The sequence below is a fragment of the Scomber japonicus genome, chromosome 4, assembly GCF_027409825.1.
Source record: "Scomber japonicus isolate fScoJap1 chromosome 4, fScoJap1.pri, whole genome shotgun sequence".
NCBI lineage: Eukaryota > Metazoa > Chordata > Actinopteri > Scombriformes > Scombridae > Scomber > Scomber japonicus.
Window position 1 is genome coordinate 13,549,860 of NC_070581.1, and position 17,128 is coordinate 13,566,987.

The 17,128-nt window shown below is 37.4% G+C and overlaps 2 protein-coding genes across 5 annotated transcripts; both read right to left on the minus strand.

Moving 5' to 3' along the window:
- Positions 1–1,542: 1,542 nt before the first annotated feature.
- LOC128356834 (taste receptor type 1 member 1-like) lies at positions 1,543–5,267 on the minus strand. The gene is made up of 6 exons (XM_053316987.1): positions 5,086–5,267; positions 4,605–4,893; positions 3,774–4,499; positions 2,991–3,194; positions 2,694–2,814; positions 1,543–2,471 (listed from the first exon to the last, which is right to left on the minus strand). The coding sequence occupies exons 1-6, from the start codon at positions 5,265–5,267 to the stop codon at positions 1,543–1,545; spliced, it is 2,451 nt and encodes an 816-aa protein (XP_053172962.1).
- A 1,024-nt stretch (positions 5,268–6,291) lies between these two features.
- rer1 (retention in endoplasmic reticulum sorting receptor 1) lies at positions 6,292–13,523 on the minus strand. Of its 4 annotated transcripts, XM_053317009.1 has the most exons (9): positions 13,442–13,475; positions 12,390–12,449; positions 11,591–11,672; positions 11,053–11,157; positions 10,360–10,456; positions 9,674–9,752; positions 8,735–8,870; positions 8,251–8,305; positions 6,292–6,807 (listed from the first exon to the last, which is right to left on the minus strand). In XM_053317009.1, the coding sequence occupies exons 2-9, from the start codon at positions 12,422–12,424 to the stop codon at positions 6,797–6,799; spliced, it is 600 nt and encodes a 199-aa protein (XP_053172984.1). In that variant the 5' UTR covers positions 12,425–12,449; positions 13,442–13,475; the 3' UTR covers positions 6,292–6,796. The 4 variants fall into 4 exon arrangements, with proteins under 4 accessions (XP_053172984.1, XP_053172983.1, XP_053172985.1 ...); XM_053317008.1 differs by having other exon boundaries at positions 6,292–8,305; positions 13,442–13,472; XM_053317010.1 differs by lacking the exon at positions 12,390–12,449 and having other exon boundaries at positions 6,292–8,305; positions 13,442–13,523.
- Between the last annotated feature and the right edge of the window lie 3,605 nt (positions 13,524–17,128).

A 17,128-nucleotide genomic window follows, 5' to 3' on the forward strand; every position in this document is an offset into this window, starting at 1 on the left:
GTGTCACTGTTTAGAGCAAGTAAGTAATTGGATGAACCACAATTGTATGTGATAATGTTTCTCAAATTGCATGTTTTTTCTGTTTTATGTAAAGCACATTGAGTTGCCATTGTGTATGAAATGCGCTATATAAATAAAACTGCCTTGCCTTGCCTTGCCTAAACTAGTTCTGCTTTCATCAATGTCAAGTGAAATGAATTTTAACACTTGTAAATAGTATGGTGGTTGGAAAATATAAAATAAAAATAATCTCGAAATAAAATACATAGTTCAAAATATATACACATTACATTCATTCAACAACATGTATCTGCTGATTTACAGACATATTATTCACTATGTAAGTCTATGGGAAAAGGTATTTTTGGGGCCACTACTATCATGTAACGTTGTAATTACACAGTTTTGCCAAAATGTCTAATTGGCTTCAAAGTTGGGTGCTGGCAACCTCAAAAGACTGATAAAAAAAGAGGAAAACACACAATAATTCCATTTTATGTTTTTATTAAATCACATCTATTGTTATTTAGTTACTGCACATGCACATATAGCCTAAATATCTAACTTAGTACAGGGTTTTAAAAAATTAACTTGGAACATCTTTGATCTGTGGCATAATCAGATTTTAAAGTGTACAGTATTAGTGTACAGTATTAGTGTATTTTTACAGTGTAGTGTAGATGTTGTCTCATCAACATTGTATTCAATTATTCAAATGCAAAGGTACAACTTGTCATGGCAGTTTTTTCTGATGTATATACAGTGAAGTGATGAGTAGTTCAGTATTTTAGAAGTATAGTTTAAAAGTAACTAAGTAGAGTGACTTCTTTTCCTCACTGCATAGATATTTTACATTTGAAATACTTGTATAAACAGGTCAAATTTAAAATTTGCTTAGCAATGCATCCCTGAGCAAAACAACCAATTAACCAGTCATAAAATATCTGTGTTGTTAAATTACCTTACTAAAAGAAATAGACAAATAATTTGAAACTATACTGTCCACTCTAAAAAGCTAAATTGTTATTATAGCATTGAAAGTATTCGGAAACCCTGAAGCGCATTAGCTCCTCTGTCATTAGAGACAAGAATGCTCAAGGCCTGTGCTGTGGAACTGGGGGAGCCACTTCAGCACATCTTCAAGCTGAGTCTGCGACTGGGGGGGTACCTACACTGTGGAAGACATCATGTCTCATCATGTATTCATACCGGTCCCAAAGAAGGCACACCCCAGGGAGCTCAACACCTTCAGGCCTGTTGCCCTCACATCACATCTAATGAAGACGCTGCTCCATCTCTTAAGACCCCAGGTCCGCCATGCACTTGACCCACTGCAGTTGGGAGAATCTGGGCATGGAGGACACCATCCTCTATCTACACAGGTCGTACTCTTACCTGGATAAAGGGAGTGGTGGTGTGAGAATTATGTACTTGGATTTTTCCAGCGCATTCGACTCAATATGGGCTACTGAATGCCTTAATTGTCTTCGGGATTAATAAAGTATCTATCTATTGATCGATCTATCGATCTATCAGAGGCTGCTACTGGCTAATTGTTTTGGTATAAGTCTGAATGAGACCTTGGAAGTACTGCTGTGTGTTTCTTTGGGGTTGAAAAATGATGATGTAACATTTTGGGAGGAAATACCACAACATAAAGGAGTAGAGACTGGAGAGTACTGCCAGAGCGTTAAGAGTATGGATGTACTTTCCATGGTAAAGTACAGATTCAGTGGTAAAGATGATCCAGGTGAGCATCACCAAGAGTAGACAGAAGGTTATCGCTTTGGCTTCATTGTAATTTTTGGGGAGGTCTTTTCCCATGTAGGAGTAGATGAAGCAAAGGGCAGACAAAAATGCAAGGAAAACCACAGGAGGAATGAATGCAAAGAGATTGATGTCACAGCCAAGTATGATTTTGTCTGGATACCAAAATGTGTCATTGTAGGGCTTGGGAGGGGCAGTGGAATAGCCAATGAGAAGAAAGAATGCCTGAGTAATAAACACCACTGTGATGACCAGCCATTGTCCATGATTGTTCATCCACCAGCTGTGGAGCTTGGGGAACTTGGCAGCCATTTTGAAAATGCAAACAATTTGAAAAGAGCGCACTACAAAACATGCCAGACAGACAGCATAGAACAAAAAAAATGGTAGGAACCTTAGGATACAAAAGGGAATGGTTGGCTTACCAAAGAAAAAGAATACACTAACATTACACAGACTGATGCAGCCTAAAATAAGGAAGCACATTGGTCCCCCGGCAGATCTGACCACAGGTGTGTTGTAGTTGATGGCAAAGAGAACAGACGTGGCTAGTGCGAGGCCCACCAAGATACAACCCCCAATCATGACCAGTATAGCCCCTTGGTCTGTGAATGGGACATACTCCACCACCCGCAGATGACATGAAGTACTTCCTGGTGTGGACCACTCTGTCTCCTTACATTTGAAGCAATTGTAGGGATCTTCTGTTTTACAATAAGACAGACAGAATATAAATCGATAAAATATAAACTTCATAAAAAATCCTTTGTGAGTAGACAGCCTTCAGACAGCTGAAGAATCAGGCTTGAAGTTTAATCTGTGATACTAACTGTATGTTCGCCTAAAACTTGCTTTTATTTTATTTCAAACTTGCTTTAGTTTTTTACAGTAGTATACGGTAATTGTAATAACCTCCCATAAATTACCTGTACTGTTGATGTAGGTTCCCCTTGGACATATTTCACAAGTGAAGCAACATTTGTAAATTCCATTTAGCGTTTTTGCATATCCCACACGACAATCTGGGGAACATAGTGAAGTGGGCACCTGTACAAAACAATTACATAGCAGCAAATCAGATTTTGTAAATGGTGTACAACACTAAATATCATGACATCCCTGCAAATTACACCACTGGTTGGTGTTCCTGAAATTGTGTTTTTTCCTCTATCACAGCTATTACTAATCAACACACAAACTCTTGGGAAAAAAGAACTTACTGCTCCCTTTGTGAACCATTGAATTTTGCTGGTGTTGATGAAGAAATCAAAGGATGGGTAAAATTTAGTGAAGCCAATCTCCTCTGCATCACCACTGTGGTTCCAATAAATTATAGAATAGAATCCAAATTTGGGGTCACCATTCTTATCAAACTGAATATTCTCATGTAAAAGTGGAAAGTTTGACTTCTTCAGCTCTGCTAGGACCTGATGTGGGAACACAAATTTCAGAGGATTGTTACTTTTCTGTATTCACAACTATGGAGATTGGAGGTATTGATGAGATACATTAAAAAAAATAAATTCTGAACTGCAGTGCGATGCTCCACTTTTGTGTGCTCATTCAATTTCTCTTTTTCCTGTATTATGAATTGCTTTATTCAATTGTATAAACTCAATACTGAAGGCAGAAATTAGACACAACATTTGCACTGAGAGCTCCCAATAAATTTAATTTAATTTAGCGTTATTTAAACATCACAGAGATTTAATGTGGCTGAGAGATCTCTCAAGCCTTGACAAGGCCTGACATGACATGATCACTTTGACACGGAGTTGTTGCTCTATTAAAATGATCCTATTACAAGGCATCATTACAATGTGAGGATCTGTTGTCTGATTTCTAAAGTTTGGAAGGTAAAAATCAGTTTTATGATAACAAAACAGACCAGTATTAGAGTCACTTTCAAAGGTCTATAAGATAAAGTTTTCAAACCTAAATGGCTAAGAGTGAGATAGTTAGAAAAAATTAGACATATTATCTAATTATCAGTATAAGTTACTTACCATGTATGGGTAGACTGTAATACTGTCATTACATCCTCCAGCTCCACATTGCAAGACATTGTGTAAGGCATGAGCGATGGCATACACAGCAGAATAAACAGGAAAAGAGAAAGCTGGGTCTGCAGCAATTAGATCTTCTGGATTCAGGCTGCTGCAGTCACAAATCTGATTACAAAACCTCTCTTGTTCTGCATTTTCACACTGAGTCTGGTTTTTAGAAGAAAACATAAAATCCCTGAATCCAGGTATTGTCATTATTGGCTCAGAAACCCCAAGTACAGTTCCGATGTTTTTGATTCCTTTATTTTTTGGGAGCTTCTTGTTTGATGACCACGCATCATCTGCTATCCACACCTTGTTTGTGACATTAAGTTCTATTGCTGACTCAATGAGAGTTTCGGCAGACCATTCAGGAGCAAAAACAATTATGACATGTACCCTCTGTGCTTCTATCTGTTTAAAAGTCAGGGCATAATTTGTATCATCGTTGAGGCCTGTGGTGTATGCAAGACAGACCTCAGTATCCCAAATCCTCTTCTTGAACAATTCCAAGGCATCTTTGCCATAATCATTATCAACATGAAGGAATGCAACCCAGTGCCATTTGAAGTGTTGCAAAATGTTAACAATTATTTCTACAATGTCTTTATTGGGAAGTACTGTTCGCAGGATAGAGGGAAATTTCAGTTTTTCTGAAAGGGCAGAGACACCAGCTCCATAACTGATCTATTAAAAGAGTAACAGAGAAAATGTCATAATTTTCAGTGATAATAAATTCTCAAATATCAATGTAGTTTTAATTAGAACAAAATAATATAAAACTGTTTTTACCATAGGAATGAGATCCACAATGAAGAGTGGGGCTATAGTCAGGGATTCAGTGCTTGTGAAAGGGCCGACCACTGATATAACTTTGGACAGATTCTCGTGTGAGTGTTGGATCAAGCCGTTGACTGAGATGAGGTTTAAAATACCTGGAAAATTCTGTGTTTCTGAGCAGTGGTCAAATATCTCATAGCCTAGAGATACATTTGGCAGCAGTTTGGTGGAGTTATTGATTTCCTCCACAGTGAATCTCATCAACTGAAATTTCCGATAACTTGACAGAATGAAGGGTTGACTGTAGACACAGAAAGGACAGTGACAATATTAGAACGTATATTGTTTTTACAAGTCCTACCATATTTTATGAAGGCTCAGTTAAGTTTCAGACAGATATGGATATTTAAAAAGGGATTTCGTGGGATAAGGAGTTCATGTTTCTCAAAACTTCGGTAATGTAGAAATTAGCAAGATTTATTATTAGACTTACCTGGAGCAGTCGATGGCTTCTGGTCTGTAGTGATAAATAGGACCACTGACTTGATGAACATTAAAAAGTCCACCTATCAAATAATCTCCTTCCAGGTGGAACTCTGAGCCTGGGACAATGCATTGAGTCAAGGCATGAAGAAGAGATTCCAGTAGACACAGAAAAGCTAGAACATGTTTCATTGTTGTAGTTACTGTTTCCCAATCTGATGTGAACTCTGATAGGATAAGCTTCTGCCTTTATGTTGACAGACTCTGTGGTGGTTAAGCCTCAGTGATCATTTCCATGCACTTGTGTATGCATGATGCATCATAAATACATGCCTATAAATGGTTGGACATTTCACAAATCAGTATGCAAAAGCATCTAAACTGCTGCCTGTGATGTTTGTATGTATATATATATATATGTAAATACATAGATACATACACACACACACACCCTTTTGCTTTTAAAACTGCCTTAATTCTTAGTAGCATAGATTCAACAAGCTACTGGAAACATTCCAGATATTTTGGTCCATATTGACATGATAGTCTCACACAGTTGCTGCAGATTTGTGGGCTGCACATCCATCATGCGTATCTCCCCTTCCGCCACATCCCAAAGGTGCTCTGTTGGTTTGAGATCTGGTGAATGTGGAGGCCATCTCGGTACAGGGAACACACGGTCATGTTAAAAAGGCTAGTTTGAGATTATTTGATCCCGCTGGAAGTAGCCATCAGAAGATGTACACTGTAGGGTGGGAATAACCAGTGGCTCCACGATACGATATTATCACAATACGTGTCACGATATGACTTATGACATTATTGCAATTCATTACTCTTTTTCACCTGCAATTTCTGTAATAAAATATTGATACTGGGCGTCTGTGTATTGATACAATATTGTCATGCAAAATATTGGGAAACTATGCTGTATTGATTTCCCCCCCGCCCCTAGTACACTGTAGTCATAAAGGTATGGACATTGTCAGCAACAATACTCAGGTAGGCTGTGGTAATTCAATGATGCTCAATTCGTACAATTGGCCGAAAATGTGCAGAGAAATTATCTCCCACACCATTACACCAGCACCAGCCATCTGACCCTACGCTGACATCATAAAGAAAAAAAAAATATATATATATTTTTTTTGATGTCAGTATATATGAACTGTAATGAGAAATATATGTATAAAAATATGAAGCAAATACACACATGTACTGTTTCAAGGGACACAGCCTCTTTAATAGCATTTGGAGTGAAAAAATTACACTTAAGTTATTAAAATCAAGGTTGTTTTTTTTTTTTATAACTTTAGCACAAGAAAACAATAACATGCAATCCATGAGAAACATATTAAATTAATCAAATCAAGAACCCAATTAACCAGTTCTGCTTTCATCAATTTCAGCTGAAATGGATTTTAACACTTGTAAATAGTATGGTGGTTGGAAGAAAAAGAAAAAAAATCTCAAAAGAAAATTCATATTTTAAAATATATATATATACATAAATCCTCCAGACAACCCTTTGAAACATCAACTTTTTACAGGAAAATGTTTTGATCCCTTACTACAGTGCTGATCAAAGTTCAGTAATGACAGAAAATCCCCAGCATTGATAAAAATGAAGAAAAAAAAAATTACAGGGTTATAGAAAAGAAAGTGTGATCTCCACCCACTTCATCCATTTGTTATAATAAAAGCTCTCAATCTCAGTTTTCTTATGTTTCCTCTGTAAAAGAAAGAGAACAACAGTTTGCTTGGAATGACTATATTTACCATAACTGTTTTCAAAGTAAACACAGATTATAAAGGAGTACAACAGCTAGTCTACACAAATCAAATGGGCCACAGGCTTTGAAACACAGATGGATAAATGTTTCAAAGAGAAAAGGTCAGCCAGGTTTTTATGGAATTGCTTGACTATTACCTCAGATTATACCCTGGTACAAATTGGATTTAAATACTGGGTGTGCACTTTGAAGAAAAGGTATGTTTTCAATCATTTTCCACATAATGGTGTAAAAATCTGAGGTAAAGCAAATTTGTCAACTTGCCATTTCAAGCAAAATGCCCCCCAAAATGACTGAATTTGGTTTATTGGGGATGTTCAATTACAAAGTATCCCATCTGCCAAAATCTACAATGGTGTCTAATCAAAAATAACTGATTTTTAAAAAAGGTAGACTACAGGCTACAGGAGACTAAATGGGTTGGGATTAGTGACACTCATCCTGAATTATGCATCCAATGATGTGGTGGGTGAGAGAGGATTCAAATTTAGTCATCAATACTGGTGGTTGCTCCACTGGCTACACCAGTGAGAATCGGGTAATATACAGAATTGTATTTTTAGCCAATTCATGATTTATGACAATCAAAAAATATTCATATTGTGAAATAATTTCAAGAGATTACAATATGTGCCTATCATGAATGCATATTCAAGTGAAATGTGACTAGTTTCTCCAAAGTGTCTGCATTTACTACAAAGGACAACTGGCAGAGATACTCGTAAGCCAGAGCAGCAGCAGTAGCAGCACACTTTTAGCACTATTTTTCAACTTGATGACTGTTGCATTTCCTTCAAATTTAGTCTAATCACATTATTATGCTAATAACACAACTGACTTTCAATATATAACTTGTTAGAAATGTGTAGCCTCCACTTTATTAATCAAAAATTTTCCAATTTATTCACTTGGGACCAGGAGATGTACTGAAATCACCAATCACCAATGATCACTAATCACCATCAATTTTTAACTGCAATGTTTTTTTTCAGTGTGGTTCATATTTGATGACTATACTTACCCCGTGGGGTTAAAAAGGCAAAAGGCAGCACTGAGTCTCACCTACTACTGAACAAATGAAGACCAATTCTAAAATGAGGATCCAAGTCCTCCCCCTACCCTTTAATAGACAAAGGCAATATTTCCAAACTAATTTGATCCGTGCTGCTCATATCGTCTTACAACACTGTCAACAATGGATCAAAATTTTTATTTTTTACGTTATGTTCTCATGTTACTGTCCCCCTTACAAAAAACAAACAAAAAAAATCTCTAACCCGTGTCACCCCCCACTAGCTGTGGCTGATAAATTTCAAATTAGAGGGAGGGGATGGTAAGTGGGAGTTTTTAACTAGCAAAAGCTTTCCCTGTGTCGTCCTTGCCTTTGTATGTCCTCTTCCCATGTGTGAAGGGTAGGTATCTGTACTTGATCATATGCTAGAGAAGACGGGGAAGAAAAAAGAAGAGAATTAGCAAGAGAAATACCACTAGGGTTTGCTTAATTATTAAAAGGTAGACATAGACAACAGAATATAATGCAATCAAAATAACCCCTCAAATAAATGTGACCTTTGTGAATGTTAAGATCAATTTTGCTTTGTCAGAGGGGCCTTTAATTTTTGGATTTTCATGATATAGTCTAGGTGTTCCTGACATTTTATACAGCTCTTGTGCATGGTGCATGATGAATAGGAGTTCTCTCTCTCCTTTTGCACAAGCAACAAACAATAGATATCCCGTCTAATCCACGGAGCACTTTCTGGATAAACTGTAATGTGTGAAATGTTTACACTGTGACTCCAGTTCAGCTAGAGTGTAGTTTTATACAGTGCATGTATCTGTCAGTGAGTGTGTACTTTTTTTTACCTTGATCTGCCTCTTCATGGTAATGCAGAAGAGCATGATGAAGTACATTACAAGTATAGGCCAGAACACTGGCACATTGAAGGCTTCAAAAAATGTGCAAATCATGGCGATGACAATGCCTTTTGTCGCTGAATGCCTGAAAAAGAAGTAACATAACTTCGGTTAGAAACAGCGTAACCACATCGGTGACAATGACGAAGCATGAGTTCACAATTCTGTCACTTATTACATGTGTCTAGACACTGATGGATAATTAAATTCCCGATCACTATGGGGAGATTAATATGCAGTCCAGAACAATCCACACAGGGAAATGCAAGAAAGCTATAGTTATCTCTCAGCTTAAAACAACCTGGTCGTTCATATTTTTAAATTGGGCGGGGGCACAAAAACAAAAAACTAATGCTTTTTGACAGTTTAGAAATGAACCACATGGAAAATCTGTATGCTGACTGATGCAAAACACTTTCCTCTCTTCCTGCTTTAGTACACAAGAGGAAACAGAGTTTGCATAAATAAATAAATTATATTCATGGAAGGGTAAACACACACTGTCAATGGTAGGACACAGAGAAATGTGTGTGTCGCGGATAAAGTATAACAGTGTAAGTTTGTCAAATCCTGCTTACAAAAGTATAATGACAAACTTTAATATTTAATGTGTCTTCAGAAAAACAGTTATGCTCTATGATCTATGGATGACAGGGATGAAGCAGAGATTAAGTTGAGATGAAGCTGTACAATCACAAAAAGGTCACAAGCAAATACACACTGATTAATTCAACCCAATCTTTGGTTTATGCTAAAATGTCACCTCCTTTTACAAATGAGCTCTACATGGCTTAACTTTGGACCACACAGGTGATTCCAAAGAATATAATTTGCAATTACTCTGTGGATGAAAGTGATAGATGCTGAGATGATGAGCTGGACTCTCACCAGAATTTGAATTCAGGCAACCTCCTGATGAAAGGGCGGAACTCCTCATTCTGCTTGGTCGGAAGGGATGGGCCTTCATCTACAGGAGAGATAGGTTACAGGGTGATTAGGTGGTTAAAAGGTGGCATCTTCAGTCATGAATCAGAATTTAGACCAACAATGTCTAAACATTAAAAACATCATCCAATCAAAATTATTATCAGTATGTTTATGTTTTAATGACATTAATCTAAAAGGAGAAAAAAACTTGCTAATTAACAATGTGGCTACAACTGTGACATTTCATTTCCTTTGATGTTATGATTAAGTTTGATTTTGTGGACTGAGGGCTTTTTTTTGATAGCTTGAATCCATCCATGTTACCCATGGACAATGTTAACCCAACAAGTCTTTAAGAATAAATTTCAACTCCATCCTCAAATGTGTACAATAGTAATCTGCTGTTCAAACAATTATATAAACACTAAGAAAGCTTTCATATTAAACATATTGATGCATGCCTGTATTGTGTATGAGAATGCATTCTTAGTAGCATCTGATTTAACTTTGACCTTTGATGGAATTAATGTTGAAAAATTGTGACTATTCAAAAGTGTAAATGAACAGATGGGTAATACCCCAAGAGGTAACCTACAGCCAAGAACACAACAACCACGTCACAAATAACTGATTCTTGATGGACTTGCCTTCGTCAAGCATTGAAGGATCCACTTTTGGCGATAGAAAAGCAATGAACAGGTTGAGATGGTAGATTCCCAAAGCATATGTTACTATATACCAGCCCTGAAAAGCAGAACAGGAAATATCACCAAATGAAAAGAGTTTCTGAGCAGCTAGTAAACATGAAAGTGCACCTTGGTTAGAAAACAACATACACAAATAAGTTACAACATTTGCATGGGAACAGAACAGGCGAGTAGACAAAATGTTTGAACTCTGATGTCACACACAAACAGGTAAATCAAATGTGAACTCTCAGTCACACTCCTAAAGCCAGAAGAATGAACTCCAACAACAAACATTTGTACAGTCACTGTCCTCTTGGAGTATCATCCAAGACAATCTTTTACCTTTGATGAAAATGAGCAAAAAACAAAACACAATGAGCCATAAATGTAATGCAATCCAGAACAACAACAGGATAAAATGCTAGTTATATAATCAGTACATGTGATTGAACACCTAATCACTGTGACAGTCTAAAAAAATTGGACATTGTAAAATTCACAAAGGCAGTGTTTATTTCAAGGCAAGATAATGATTTCCGGTACTGCTTTTATTGTGTGTGCTGCTTAATGCTACAATGATCACATTTTTCTAACTTCCCTGACCACATACTCACAGACAATTGGAAAAAAACACCAGAAATGAACAATTACCTGTAGTATGTACACTCTGATCATGTATACAGCAGTAAGTAGTAGAGTGGCTGCCCATCGCACTGCATAGAATGGCGTTGACTTGTCTAGCCATGACTGATAGACCTGTTACAAAAAAAAAACCCACAAAAGGAAATGAAAATCAGCCATGAGAGGCAGAGTATCTGAAAAAAGAAAATAAATGCTGTCTCTCTTTCACTTTCATTTTGTGGAGACACAGCATGGTCATACTGGTCTTAACTGAACATGACTATTGTCTAAATCTATAATTAGTATAAGGGACAATCAAATACAATACAACTGGATAAACTGGTAACCACCTCCCACCCGAATACTACTACTAGGAAGTAAGTGAAACACAAAAAAAATCCTTATCTGCAATTCATGCAAAGATCAGGGTTCTTGTGTTAGCAATGTAATCAGACAAGTTGCTTCATGGTCACGAGACATACAATTCAGTGTTTCGGCCAGAGTATGAAATTACTCCTAATAATTTTAATGATGACGTTATGCATCACCCCAGAGATAATCATGTTACCTGTCCAATCCGTGTGAAAAACGCAGCGATTACAGATGGTTTCCCATGGATTGACTCCCCAACACTGTCCCCTTCTGACATTCTGCAAGTGAAGAAAAGAGGACGTTTTAGAAGCGGTGCATAAATATAGGCTACTTTGGTAGTCTGACTAAAATAGACTGTATACGCTGCAATGAGCAGTACCATTGACTCCTGTAAAGTGAAATGTGTGTACTTGATTTCAGATATGGGAAACAACTTGAACAAGATTCTCCTAAATTGAAAACACACAATATGCACACTACATCTCCAAACTGTAGAATCTGATATCTAATTTCTGCCCTCATCGATAATCATAATGCTGTGTTTCAACTGTGTAGACACTATTAAAAAATTGTAACAGCATAATTAATGTTTTTTTTATCTTCAAGAAGAAACTATACTTTGTTTTCAAGGTGCTCAGGTGTCTAATCTAGCTTCCAGTGAGGCCTTTTTCGAGATAGTCCTCCCAGTAGCTATGGGTGATATCATGGCAGTAACAGTCCAAATAATACCATACATCACTTTTATGTGTTTGCATCAAACATTTATTGCTAATAATGAGCATCTGTAGTTCTGCAGGCAGTCCCAAGAAAAGATCACACAGAACAGGAAATGAAAAAGTAAATGGGTGTTCACCCAGTAAGACTAGTTATGAAGGGAAAGTGCCTACACAGATATTTGTGATAAGCTGTATATACATATATTTACATTTTTTTTAATGTGATGTAAACTTTATCTGTGATGAGGAGAGTTCAGATGGTCAGCTGTCTGCCAATACCTGCATCTGTGTGTAAACACGACCATTGGAGACATTGTTGATTACGGACAGGGGGAATGACTAGGGGAACAAAATCTTGCAGGAACTCGGTTAGAAAGCTATGTAAACATTTTTCATCACTTATATCTAACCGATGGCGACATACAATATTTCGGCTACTTTTACGTAGTGCTTCAACGAGCCCCATTGATTTTAAACCAAGTGGATTCGCGGTTGTCCCACTTTTAAAATAATAATTTAAGGTTGCAAGTTGCAGATATTTGATTACCAACTGCGATGTGCTGCAGTAGCGGTCACAACACTTTATTTATTAGTATAACATTAGCCAAGAAGGCAGGACCGTGGAGAACTACTATTGGTTATAGCCAACGTTAGCGTTAGCTGCATAAATAGCTAACAGACTAAGGAAGATGAGAAGACAGCTAATAAGTCATATTTATCAAAACAGTATGAGGAAACCATAACATAAGGAAGGACACAGATAAATAAGTAGGCATATCATGCTATACACACTATTGAGGTTTCGTCAGTGATGTTATTTTAGAGTTACTCACGTTAGCTTATGAAGCAATCATAGAAATAGCTAACTAGCTATCTAATGCTAATTGCCCTTCGGCCCAAATTACGGCTTGTATGGGTTATGTAGTTCCACTAAGGCTTCAGTTCGCCACTGTCGGCTCTTAGAGCAGTTTATGTGACTACAATTCCTACAACTCCAGTGCAGTGGACATTATAGCCAGGAAAATAATTGTAGTTCACGACTCACTCTATTCCCGTTGCAATATAGGTTCACCCAGAAAACGCTGAACTACAATTACCAGCAAGGGTCTGCTAAGTGACAACTCACTTCCGGAGGTACAATACTACGTTGACAACGGCTACATCGTTAGCAAGCTAGCTCAATCAGAAATCACTGTTATTTAATAACCCCATCAGTACTTACTTAATGATACAACCGCTATGAAACCACTTTCTTTGTTTCAACACGTACCTGTGTCATTTGTCTGCGTTTGCTATTACAGTGAAAATAGTCAATGACAGTCTTTTCTTACCTGATACGGCCGCTGTGTCACTACCCGGCTCTACCTAGCTAGCTAAACTAGCCACCTCTCGTGCAAAGTCTGAACACGTCAGTACTTCCGCGAGGATTCGAACATCCGACAGGCATGCTAGCAGAGCCCCGAAAACGATAACCGACTCACACGAATGAAACCGGCTGTGCCCGACTGTACACGAGTGATACCGGCTGAGTCGAAAACTCTGCTGTTTGTGAGTTATAGTTATACATGAACGGTGAAATATTGATAACATTTATTGATAAACAAGAAAAAAAGCATTTCTGATTGAAATTCAATCAATTGAAATAATGACTGATACGGTAGGCCTACAGTACTGATGTTTATTTTGCTATTTTGTTTTTATTAATTCTCTATTTTGTTGGTGTTCATTTCTAGAAATGTTTAACAATGTTAAAAATACGTCATTAGTTACTTGTTTAATAAAGCAGCCTCATATCGGTGCAAAATCAGAGAACAATCCACATAGAAGGTCTGTTTTCATTCCAGTTCAAAAAATCATATCAGCAACCACATTCTAAAAATCGGTATCGGTTTCAAAAATCCCATATCGGTTGGGCTCTTATATTCATATACACTAACCCTAACAATATTAACCTCTTTCTGTCTCTTGCTCATTGTTTGTATTGGTATGAGGACACAAACATGTACTTTCTGCAGTTCAAATTGGTCTCAACACACTCAGCAACTCCTTTTCAGCAACAAGCAGCAGTTTTCAGAAAACAAGATCTAATAGAAATTAAACTGTGCACTACAGTGGTGTGCACAAGGGCTCAATTGTCACACTAAAGTGCCCTTTTGGAAGCCAAAAGTGCCCTCCTGGTTGGCAAAACACACTAAACTGCCCTCTTGGGTGGAAAAAAATACACTAAACTACCCCCTTGGCTGGTTAAAACATGATAAACTACCCTCTTTGGTGGCAAAAACGCACGCTAAAGTGCCCTCTTGGGAGGCAGAAACGTGCTAAAGTGCCCTCCTGGTTGGCAAAATACAGCTGCCCTCTTGGGTGGCAAAAACGCATGCTAAAATGCCCTCTTCAGTGACGAGAAAGCGCTGTATGTGCCCTTTTTTTTCTTTTCGCCTCTGCCCTTCAAAAAGTCTGTACACGCCACTGGTGCATGATCCAGCAGCCTAAGAGAGATCACTTTCTAAGAAGTTGGTCAATTCCAAACCAGTCATCAATTATCTCTCAGAGTACAGTCCAGACAATCCATACAATTTAATTTAATTTAATTTAATTTAAATTAAATTATTTGAGACAGTGTTCAACTGGCCATAATATGTAATTTGAAATCAGATGTAGTGTTTCTGGGAAATGTAATGTGATCTCACCAATGCCTATCATTATTCATGTATTAAAAACTTTACTTAACTATGAAACCTACACATACAGTAAACACTGAGGGAGGTTTAGAAAACCTCACAAAAGGGTCTTTTGTTAGCTGAGAAGCTCAAATAAACCACCTGGACATTACCTTTTGAGAATTAAATGACTGAGACAAGTATATCAGGGCAGCTGTGGCTCAGGAGGTAGAGCAGATTGGTGGTTCCATTCCCAGCTCCTCCAGTCCTCATGTCGACCTATAGTGTGAAAGTGCTTTCAGTGGTCAAAAGACCAGAAAAGGGCTATATAAGTATGGTTGATTTACCGTTTTGCCATATAATGACAAGAGGAATAAAGAACTCACTTCACTTAAGAGAGACTAAAATGTACCTTGTTTGGGTCAGTGCGGATCACCCAGGCACAGTTGACCTGGTGATCATATTCTTCATGACCTGGGGTAGTAGGATAACTGAAGGAACCTGTAGAAGCAGTCAGGCAACCTCCACACTGTGGAACACATGTACACACACCTCTGGCAAGGACTTGTTATAAGGATCCCAGACTATGAACACTTGTAGGCTTTATTAGATTAATGTTGTCATCAACTATATAGATAAGAAGTTAAATAAATTATGCTTAATCACAACAGTGTATAGTGCTTAATACGCCATCTATTGTCATGTTTAGGTATTGCAACAACTAACATATTACAGTAAAATCTGTCTCTTTTTAAGCATTTTACCTTATTGATAACTCTGCTTTAACTGCTGGTAACTTTAGGTGATGTGAGTGAAATGAGCATTTTATCATATCTATCATATATGTTATTCCTCTCTCTGTGGGTCTGAGATACCATACTGAGACAAACCAGGGGACATTATAGTGTGTTGTGTTGTTTTTAGAGTGGTTTTCCTTTCTTATTTTAATTTTTTTGCTATGGTATGAAGTGGTGCTATGGTTTGTTTGACACTAACCCTAGGACCACCAACCATCAAACTGTACCCCCCCAAATATTTTTGTCAACAGCCGCCACTAGTCGCAATGAATTCTGGATAGTAAAAGTCAAACGGTTGCAGTGGTCCTCGGTCCTAATCTGTTTACACTACAGAGAGATAAACATGTCCTCTGTTCGGACTTTTGAATTTGAACCTGAGCGCATGGTTAGTGAGGAGAACAACACAGAAGACATTACTGTGATTTTAAATCAAAGTGAAGACGATCGGAGGTGAGGACTTGAGAGGAGGAGAGGCTTTAGTTCAGGCTTTATAAGTGCTACTCCTGAAAAAATCTTCCAGACACCTATACAGAACCATATAGTAATAATGTTATGTTGTAATAGCTAATGTGTGGTAATAAAAACAAGTGGTGACCACTAATTAAATGCAGCCTTTCTGCACTGTAAAGATGGGGAAAACAGATATTCATAAAGTTTGTGATTAGTGGGTTAGGGTTAGTTTCTTCATTTAAAGTAGATTTGAGGTTTAAAACTAGCTGCTTTGTTTTAGGTGTTAAGTGAAGACAAGTCATTTTTGACTCTTAAAACAAGGGGAGTACACAGAATGTTAAGACTGCACAAGGGTTAAGTGAAGCTGACTTGACACACACATTGTTTCATGTTCATGTTAGAAAGCTGATTTGGGTAACAAAAATAATCTTGTTTATTTTATTCATAAACTGGTTTAATTAATACAGTAACAAGCAACAAAGTGGCTTTATAACAATGTACATTATATACATGTATTACTAATACATTTGTATTGTCATATACTCAATCACACAAGTACAGTGTGCTGTGAAATGCTATCGCTGGCACTCCTTAAGTAGATTTGAGAATTGACACTAGTCACTGGAAAAACAATGATTTTCTGAGTCTTCCTCACATCACCTTTAACTCGGAGTTTTACTTTGAAAGCGTATCATGTAGTATCTGGTAGGCGTTAACTTGACTGCAGATCGATGTGGGTGGCGTCAAATGTTGATGTGAGTGGAGTCAAACGTTTGACACCACCCACATTGAGGTGTCTGGTCGAGGAGTCTGCACTCAGAAATATCGAGCACAAGCACACACACACACACACCATCCACCCATGACATAGACTTCCCTAATCGGTAACAAAGTTTAATAAATAACCTTTTCATTTCAATACACGCCTTTCAAATGACGCCTAAATGTTGGACTATACCCTACACAATCCAATAACAACATCAAAGCAAGGCAAATATTTTAATATCCATGATTTATAAGAAAAACACTGAACTTAACAACCTCAGAACTAGTGAACATTGATGAACAGCAATAGTTGCATAGGAACACATATTAATAATCTTAAAAAAAAAAA